Consider the following 9,927-nt stretch of genomic DNA (forward strand, 5'->3'; position numbering starts at 1 on the left):
TAAAAAAAGAAAAGAAAAGACTCATGTTAAATTTTGATTGACTTATAAGGAGAAGGGTTCCTCCATCCCAAATTTAATACACTGTTATAATTTGTTGAATTTATAGCAGCATTACAAGTTATATTAGCGTCACATACAATACAATTGCTTTCAAAAGAACTAAGCATTTTAACAATAGCAATGGGAAGATGGATTTTGACACTTTGTTGATATCACAACTTGTCGTTTTGCATTGAAAATGAGAGGTATATAAGATAGTCGACAAGTCGTGCAATGATGCTCTCTGATCTCATGGTCTCATATTCTCATGGAAGGCGACATGTCGGTTGTCATATATTTGACAAGAGACCAGACTTATGCAAGGAACAACGTGTCATTTGGATGACTCCGTTCCATAGTCTTTCTTTCTAGTCCAAACTTGTTTTACTCTATTCCACTGTTGATCAGTCAATTTGCTGGACACCACAGACTTGCCCATATTTGTAGGATTTATTTTGCTGTCATCTTTTTTTCTTCTTTTTTTTTCTTTTTGATTCAAGAGATATCTTTTATGATCGGTCATTTTTATCATATGGTTACATCCTTCTAGATGTCTGAATAATGTAGAAAGCCACCAAACTCAATCGGAAGTTTTCCAAAATAGAGAGTGGATGGGAAGTCTGTTGCAGCTGCGTTTTGCCTTCATTCTAGCAAAAATGGCTAAGGGGAGATGCTCTTATGCATGCAATGCAACTATTTGAAGTCTCTCAAAAATTTTAAGTCATACGGGCTTAAATCTCACAGAATAAGCAGCAGTCTTTGAAAAAAATCATGCACAATGAATTCTCTATAAACAGATTACAATCCAATTACATTGTGCCCCTGATAAGTTTATCTGAGATTTTAGCCTCAGGAACACATATTTAGCCAAAATGTCTACATACAAACATCAGATTCAAAATGGGACACTACACAAGCAAATCAAGGAACTTAATAAAATACACAATCTTGCTGCAATGACACAAGAATCAGAATCAAAATCCCAAGAAAAATAAAAGGTCAGCAATATTGAATTGCAGCTTGCATTCTCTAATTACACTATTGCATGTTTCTTATGCTTTGGGGCAAGCATAATTTTGGGAAGGGATGCGCTGTTAGTACCTACTTCCATGTGCCTGCAAACCCAACACAAATATTCAAAATCTGATCAATTCAACTATCTATAGTAAAATCACATGTTCACTTCTTCTTCTTTTTGTTTTTTTTTTCTTTTTTAAAATCATGTTTGTTCATAATCAATTAGTATGAGATTTTAGGTTGAGCAATACTCACATCAAATGCAACAAGAGATCTGCAGTAGTTGGTGTTTGTGAGCACTGTACTGCTGGAGCCACATTCACTTTCTTTGAGTGAAACTGTGGACCTGTCGAGCTTGATATACCAAGGATACTGGTAATTCTGAGCAGTTGAACTCACATGAGAAGATGACCTCTGCATCTTCACAGCCCTTGGTATGTTCCTTCCTTCCATGGACGCCCTCCGCGGCCGGCTTGGCTGCCTCTCAATTGAATCTGCAGGCCTTTGCTTTGGTGCACTCTGCGACCGGGCTTTCGCCTTTGAAGATTGTGTGTTTGCCATGTAATTTGGAAACAAAGGGTAGTCATAGGACAGAGGCTCTCCATAATCTGGCCTAGGAAAAGCAAAGGGTGCTCTTGATGGGTCAAGTTTGGACATGGCAGAATAGCACTGAGGGCTGCTTTGTGCTGTGCCAAAAGAATAGTCCTCAAACTGTGCACTGCAGGCTCCAGGGCTCATGTCAGTGAGAGCTGATGGAGCTGGGGAGAGCTGATTGTAGCTGTCTTGGTTTGAGTATGCTTGATTTGGTGCATGCTGAGTGGAAAATCTGTGTTCTGTTCTCTCTGTTTGTGAGAGGTTTGAATAGCTGCTATTTCTGCTCTTCAAAATTCCCTTTGACTCTCCAAGATCCATCTCCACAATCTTAATGTTCTCTTCCATGCCTCTGTCCATTTCCTACATGTACATAACCGCATTGTACTGATTTTTAATGGGAAATTCATGGCATAAAGAGAAAGAACATTGCAATTCAAAATAAAGCAAAACAAAGAAATTGTTAATTAATAAATGTGGTTCTGTACTTCTCATCCTATGAAACTTACATTATATGTATGCCGGAACCGGTTTTCCTGCAAAGATCTTCTGGGGGTGGAATGTCTAGGAGGTATAACAGTATTTTCATCTTCAGCCATCCGGATCCTCTGAGCCCGAGCTCGAGCCTGTGCTGTCACCAAAGCCTGCATGCACCTTAGTGTAGCTTTGGCCTGTTTTCTCACCAGGTGACCCCTTACCAACGCCTGCAACTTCACTAATCCTTTCAAGGCACACAGTGCTTTTCTTGCCTACAACAAAAACCAATACAATAGTTCTCATTTCATTTTCGTGACATTTGATCATTTACATAACAGTGAAGTCAGAGCATCTAACGCAAAATCAATTGGCAATTAGCGGGGAGATATTAGTAGGGAATTCCAGAGTTACATACCAAATATGAACGGAAGACAGATTGAATTTTGACAGCAGCTGCCTCTTCAGATGCACTGGCTTTCTCATTGACAGCTGCTGTAAGCCGGATCACAGCGGCTGCAGCTTGTGCCGCAAACACAGCTGCATCAGCGACTGCAGCTGTGGCCGCAGCCATAGCCAGGGCATGTTTTTTCTGCTCATAATTCTCAGTCTCCAATGCGGTGTGCATAGGCGGTGCTGTGGTGGGCATTGCATCTATAAAACTGGAGTCTCTTGGAGCTGCAGCTGCTGCTGCTGCTGTGGCTGATGATCTTCTGAAACTCCATCTCCTCTTCTCTTTCGGTGTTGTCTGTGAATTGGAAATTGGAGTTGTTGGATTCTCATGACTTGCAACAGAACAACTCTGGTTTGTGGGACATTTTTCCTTGTCCTTCTCCTTGTCCTTCTTTCCTGTCAAGAAGCTTCTAAGCCATTTCCCTGTCTTCCCCATCTGAGTTAGATATGTGTGCTTCTAACCTGCCATTGCACCATTAACAATAACAACATAGAAAGAAGAAAGCAACAAGATAGGTAGCTTTCAAAATTATAATGCTCCTCCTTTGTTACAAGTCACAGCTTCTTTTTTTTTTCCTTTAACAGCCTGGTCTTTTGTTCCATTATTCCTTCTCTGTTATTAACTTTGAAAATGTAACTTCTCAGATGGTGATATTTGGTTCAATCTTTTTTTTTTTTTTTTTTTTTTTTTTTTTTGGCAGGCTCTTTGAGGATTAAGCTGCCCAATAATAAGCTAGTAGCAGCCAACCTCATGGAATATATATAATTTTTGGCAGAGATTCCTTGCCTTCGCTAAATATATGCTAGTACCCCTTTTTGTCCTTGAGGTAATTCAGATTTTGATATAGTCATCAAGGGTGTTTTGGTAATAATAAGGACTGGAGTGGATCAGAAACCACGTGAAAATGGGTGGAGAAGAGGCAGTATCCTTGTAAAATACTCATTTTTAAGGGGTCCATTAGTGGGTTTTTGTCATTTTTTGTTTAATTAATTAATTAATTGATTGGCCTTATGGGGATTGTGGGTTCCACAGAGAAGTGTTGTGAGTTAAGGAGGTGGTTCTGATTCTTCACGTGCTCATCCAATCCCAGCTGTTGGAGTTGAGCCTACGTTTTTCACGATCCCAAGTGAAGCTGTGTGAAGGTAATCTTTTGATACCAAGCATCCTTTACTCAGAGTAGGTTCTCGGATCTGTGACAGAGAAATTAATAATGAATGGTATTAGAGTACTGCTAGATCAAAGTGTATAACGAGTTTATATTTACAATACGTGACAATGTTACGATCAATATAATAAAGATCACATAACGATGTTACGGTGAACTCCCACACCAGATAAAAGTGTGAATCACAATTACATGCATGTGACGTTCTGCCATATATGCCCATACATGTTGCTGATAGCAGGGCCTCAGGGGTCCGGGCACAAGAGACAAGTGTGATTATTATTATTAAGGTGTGTTTATTTGAAGCCACATGTCATGTGACAGAAAAAATTAAAAAAAATGTTACATCTAGGAAATGGTGGTCACCAATTGGTCTCTAGCCACACGAGCAAAGCTAAGCGTGGCATTCAATTACAGGATGACCTTATGTTTTTCGGGTTCGTGATAAGAATGATGCTACATTTTCTCATCACATTATGTTGAAAGTGAGGCATTCTATTTCTTGTTGAGTCAATTATTATGACCAATTGTTAATTTCACCCACCAGCCGTCACATGACGTGATAAAAAATATTCTCAAACATTAAACATAATCCTCCACAAAATATACAAATCTAATGGTCAAATCTATTATATATGCATGAATTATTTAAACATAATATAAAAATATTTAAGTAAATCATGAAAAATTAACAGGGAAACTCCAGCTTCTTGAAAGAGTTGGGGGTTCGTACATGAACATCAAATTGATGGTGTTTGTCCCCAACTTACACGTCATACATACAGTTGAAGCATGAGTAAACTGTATTATTATTCTACTAATTAATATATCCATATAATAAATCAAATTAGTTGGCAGTCACATGCTATCTGTTTATATGCTTCCCCTTGGACTAGGTGTTTGCTTGCTTCATGGAAACATCCTTCACTGTTAATCTCTTCAATTCTTAAACAAATTATAATTTAGAAAAATGTGGGGTTATCCATGAATTCTCATGAATTGGAAATTTGGAATTAAGACCAAAGTTCCACATATTTTTAATAAATAAATAAATAAAAGATAAAAGTCTTCCCATCCAAATCATCATAAGCTCATGGAAGATGACAACAAATACATTTGAAAGGGATATTATTGGAGTGAAGTATTTATGAACACCATATATAATTTATTTGATTTTTAAAATACATTTTAGCTCTGATTCACAAGATCTATTAGGTGTGGGGTCAGCATTGACATCTTTGTTTTTGAAGCAATATTAATAATTATAATTAAGACAGATTAAGGGGCTGATTTATACTCGGGCCAAATCAAAAAGCTGCAGGTTGAAGATGCATGTGAAATGTGAATATCAATATGCTTTGTTAATTACAAGATTTCTCTTTTCTGTTCGTATGTGCATAATAAGCTTCTTCTGTGCACATGATGACACATTTTTCTGTAATGAAATGAGAAACTAGGTAGCATACTGATTGACCGATCAAGCTGCTGTAAAAAATTTGATTATCCGCAAATGCGATGAACCCTATGATAAAAAAATAAAAAAGGTGATTGAAAGTTATGTCGAGGAGGGAATGGCAACAAAATTCGACATCTTTCATTTCTCTTGGATCATGTCGGGTTTGCTCTTCTAGTGGCATGCATATCTTTTGGAATGTTCAACTTACGAGGCAGGCAACAACCAGGGACGGACCCAGGATTTGAAAATGACATGGGCTAAATTCAAGGGCGAAGTTAGGAATATTTGTAGGAGTATGCTAAATGTTGAAACGAATCCAATTATTGATATATTTTTTTAGACTATATTTAATGGATACCTTTTTTTTTTGGGGGTAAATTATAAGCTCTTGTTTGTTACCAAAAAAATTTATAAGCCATCTTTTTCCAATATATATATTTTTTTTATCATATTTAGAACTTTTTTTTTATTCTACTGACATTTGAAACAAACAAAAATCTTGGAATTATTGATAATATTGTTGAAATATTTGGAAGGGATTGAAGGGAAACAAAGAAGAAAAAAACAGAGGAAAGCTACACATGTACTAGGAAATATTAGAATGAATTGAAGTAAAAATAAATAAAAACACATATCTCATCCCAACACACACATCCTTTTCTTTATTCTATTTCCTCCTCTCCCCTTTTTTATTCTATTTCTTCTCTCTCTCTCTCTCTCTCTCTCTTTCTTTCCGATTGTTTATCATCTCCCCCTCTATTTTTTATTCTTTTTTCTTCTTCTTCCTCTCTTCCTTTTTCTTTCTTTCTTCTTCCTCTGTTCTTTCTTTCTTCTTCCTCTCTGTTCTTTCTTCTTCTCAGCCAGCTGATTGCCTAGGCTAGACTACTAATTTAGTCCCAAAAAAAAGAAGTTCCCTGGGCTATAGCCCAGGTTAACATGTTCATGGGACCGTCCCTAGCAACAACCACATATTATTATTACCACACTCTCAAAATAAGAATAGCTTTCCTTCAACTTGGTTACCAATTTTTTCTTCCATTAAATTATCAAGCATATAGGTGTTAAAAAATTGCTGCTTGGTATCACTAATCTGGAACACAATTTTTATTAGTGAAGCAACTACATATGCGAAGCTTTAGGTAGGCTCTCAAAAGCGAGGAGGAGTTTGAGGAGAAACGGGGAGGACAGAGATGTTTGAGAAAAGAGACATAAGAGTAACCGCGTCAAGTTACCATCATTTTTAAAAAAAAAAAAACATAAATTACCCTTGTTTGACCCAATGGTAGTTACGGGATCAAAATGAAGGTGAGCTAAGAGCTTTTCTATTTCGGTCCAGGGAGAGAGTGATATTTCAATGGTGAATTCGTACGTGGTGAATTGTTGGGCCTAATCTTGCATCCTTTTCTTGCTTTTCACTCCTCTTTTCTCTTTTCCTTTTTTTCCTGGCCCCTTCTCTAAGTCCTTCTCCCTCTATTTATAGGCAAAAGGAAAGGGTTGCGTCACAAGCCGGCCACTTCAGCTTGGCGCCGAGCTGTTTGCGTCATGTCAGATCTGTCAGAGGAAGAACGTCTCGGATTCGCTGCCAGGGGCGGGTGTGTACAGAAGTAGCCTTTTCTGCGTAAACGGTGCTAGTCCCATCCGAAAAGGAGGGGGAGGTCTACGCGACCAACACCTTGCTTCTGAGGGGACAGGGCGCGTTTTACGATGTGAGGCGGGTCGGTAGTCAGAGAGGGTCTTGTCACTGACGTGGGGTTCTGCTGGCGTAGTATGAGGCCCATTTGTTGAGTTTCTATTGGGCCAATGGGCTTTAGTAGGTGCCGAGTGTCAAAGTTCTGCAGGCGTAGTTGATCGGTTCATAATTGTATATCATTTTGTACCCTTCTAGCTTATGATTTGGTTATGTTTTTTTAGTTAAACTTGTGCTTTTAATCCTTTTTGTGTTTATCTTTCAGTTCATTGAGCTTTAGGTAATAATGAGGGCTTTGGATAGTAAATGATGCAATCCATGCATGTTAGGACCTAATTTGGATGAATGGATGAAGAGCTTAAAGACAAACTCAATTTTGGCTACAGTCCCCTGCCAGCCCAGTTTCGTAGGTCATATTGCAAGCTTTGTTTCAGCAACCTACATAGCTCGGATGAGGCCACATTCTTCATGAAAGTTGTTCCAATGGGTGTATACTATAACATATCCAAAATTCAGCCCCATTGGATAAATATGGAGTCTGTTACCTAGCAAACACAGAACCATGCTCATGATGGATTTTATCAGCGCGCAAAATGAGTTAGCAATTTGTTTTGGCCTTAACTTCCTCCTCCGACCTTGGATTGGCCCAAATGATATATGGCTGGAAAGAAGACATTCTGAACTTCAAGTTTGAGTGCTTAAAGTCTTAATTTGCTTAAGGGAAGCCCAATTCGTAAGCCCTTGAAGTTGCTGGTCATGCTGACCTCAGGATGAGCTATTATTTCTGGTTGGAAGCTTGGTCATGGTGACATGAAGATGAGCTAGGGCTGCTGGTGGGATTTATTAGTGAAGTGCATCAACCATTTCAGATTTTATAATGGAAGTGTTGTATGCATTAGTGAAGTGCATCAACCATTTCAGATTTTATAAAACAAGTGTTGTATGCATTAGCCATACTTAATTCAGATTTTCAGCTTCCTTAGGCCTATATATAGTGAGGTTTCCCAAGCTTGTAAACACACCCCAAGGGGGGGAGCTCTCAAACACTTCTCTAGAGCTCCCTTCCCTTCTCTCCCTCAAATTCTCTTAGTTTCCTTTGTAGTTCTCAATTGTTGTAATAAGATCATTCTACTAAATTTTCTTCTCCAAATCTCTCAAACACTTCTCCCATCTCTAAAGTTCTCCAAACACTTCTCCTCCCTTCTCCAAATTTCCCAAACACATTTCCCTTCTCTTCCAAAAGTCTCCATGTCTCAAACACTTCACAAACACCTTTCTCTCCACTCCCTAAGTTCCCAAAGTCTCCAAGTTCACAAACATTCTCCATGTTCTCCAAACACTTTCTCAAACAACTCTCTACTTCTACTTTCTTCTCCAAAAAGCCTCCATATCCTCAAACACTTTTCCCAAACACTTCTCCTTTCTTCCTCAAAGTTCTCTTAGTCTCTCTTTAATATTTTCTTAGTTGTAATTTATTTTTCTTGTAATGTACATTCTTTCTTAAGTATTCAAGTTTGATAAGTTTCCAAGTTTCAATTATGGTTTTTGTTCTTATTCATTATGCTTATAAGTTAATATGCTAGTTTGAATGATTGATCACCATTTAGGCTTGCATGTTAGCTATCTTGGTTTGAATTAAGAGTAGACACCATGCTTTAATTCGAATTGAACTATGAATAGGAAGAGTATGTATGGACATTCGACAACAGGGATTAGATACATGCTTGGTTGTTTAAATTGTTCTTCTATGCTTAATGGGTTCCTAATGCTTAATTTTAGGTTAGACAACAAATGATCAAATTAGGGAATTAGGAACACAAGGTTATGACCACACACCATGGCTTAATCATACTTTAGCTAGAATCAATCCATTAATCTAATTGAACTTGGGAACTTATCTACTTGAGTTAGTTATTTTCTTTCTTCCTTGTTTTATTTATTTCCTTTTTTTTTCATTTCTGTTTTGTGTAGGGAAAATGAATTGGATCATTCAATCACCAATCCTCGTGGGATCGACCTCGCACTTACATATGCTATACTACCAAACGGCTCGTGCACTTGCGAGTATCACAAGTTGAGGATGCAACTGAATCCATTTTGGTGCAGCTGAAATCCACACAACAAGTTTTTGGCGCCGTTGCCGGGGATTGGCAACATAGTTTGGTTCTATTTCTTTTCCCTACTTGTTTTATTTTTATTTTTCATTTTCATGTTTTTCTAGACAATTTCTTGTTTTAAAGTTAATGACGTTAATGGACCAGTTGTGTTTGTAGTCCAACAGAAAAGGACAATTGCCCAACAAGCAAGAGAACTGGGTTTAAGTCCCAGCTTACACAACCCATTGGCGCTTGTTGCTTTGAAGCATGGAATTGGATCAATTTATGATAGCTTAATAAAAATGGAGAGAGATGGCAACCTCAATCATAAGAATGGGAAGTGTGGAGTAGTGGGAGAAGTCGCGACCTCCAAGTGCATCCATGCTCGACCTAATCGCTTCAAGGGGGAGCATTTCAATCCTTTCTCTTCTTTGAATTCTGTTTATTTTCGTAGTTGTTTTTGCCTTTTGGTCCGCGTTGAGTTCTTTGTTTTTCTATGCTGAATCCAACCATATAAAGAACGTAAAATTTGGACTTACGGTTGGAAAGTTATAGCCTAAAAACTGAACAGAGGTCGAAGCTGAAAAACATAGAAACGAATCTGTCCAAATGGTGATAAACGGGTGATAGAAAGTGCTGTTTTTTTTTTTTTTCTTTGGTTTCTTGGTTTGTTTCTTTTAGTACAACAATTTATGTTGTTTGTTTGAATTTGTTTACAGTACTTAGTTCATTTTTGTTTATGGTTTGTTGTTTCATTTTATCTTAATTTGTTTTTATTTCTTATCTTAAAAATTTTTAAATAAATAAAAAAAAGATTTTTCATATGAGCCGACTTATGGTAACCCCAGTGAGCACTTCCGTTAATACAGTGTCTAGGAGTTCTTTAGGCGACACCTTCGGTGTCTAAGAAGTTTGGGTTTTAAGCGGGACCATTGTGACCCCTCCAAC

At 37.8% G+C, this 9,927-nt stretch overlaps 1 protein-coding gene across 1 annotated transcript; it reads right to left on the reverse strand.

Moving 5' to 3' along the window:
* Nucleotides 1-777: 777 nt before the first annotated feature.
* IQD19 (IQ-domain 19) lies at nt 778-3,200 on the reverse strand. Its single transcript, XM_021972466.2, has 4 exons — nt 2,540-3,200; nt 2,157-2,396; nt 1,312-2,010; nt 778-1,154 (listed from the first exon to the last, which is right to left on the reverse strand). Exons 1-4 carry the CDS (start codon nt 3,008-3,010, stop codon nt 1,134-1,136), a joined length of 1,431 nt encoding a protein of 476 aa, XP_021828158.2. The 5' UTR covers nt 3,011-3,200; the 3' UTR covers nt 778-1,133.
* Between the last annotated feature and the right edge of the window lie 6,727 nt (nt 3,201-9,927).

The sequence above is a fragment of the Prunus avium genome, chromosome 1 (genome assembly GCF_965620075.1).
Source record: "Prunus avium chromosome 1, drPruAviu1.hap1.1, whole genome shotgun sequence".
Lineage (NCBI taxonomy): Eukaryota > Viridiplantae > Streptophyta > Magnoliopsida > Rosales > Rosaceae > Prunus > Prunus avium.

What these genes read in the sequence shown, in the direction of transcription:
- IQD19 (XM_021972466.2), bottom strand. Translation starts at nt 3,010, where the DNA reads ATGGGGAAGACAGGGAAATGGCTTAGAAGCTTCTTGACAGGAAAGAAG. An exon ending in CTGTCTTCCGTTCATATTTG is followed by an intron (nt 2,397 to 2,539) that starts GTATGTAACTCT and finishes TTTTTGTTGTAG; the next exon opens with GCAAGAAAAGCACTGTGTGC. An exon ending in GATCTCTTGTTGCATTTGAT is followed by an intron (nt 1,155 to 1,311) that starts GTGAGTATTGCT and finishes TTGGGTTTGCAG; the next exon opens with GCACATGGAAGTAGGTACTA.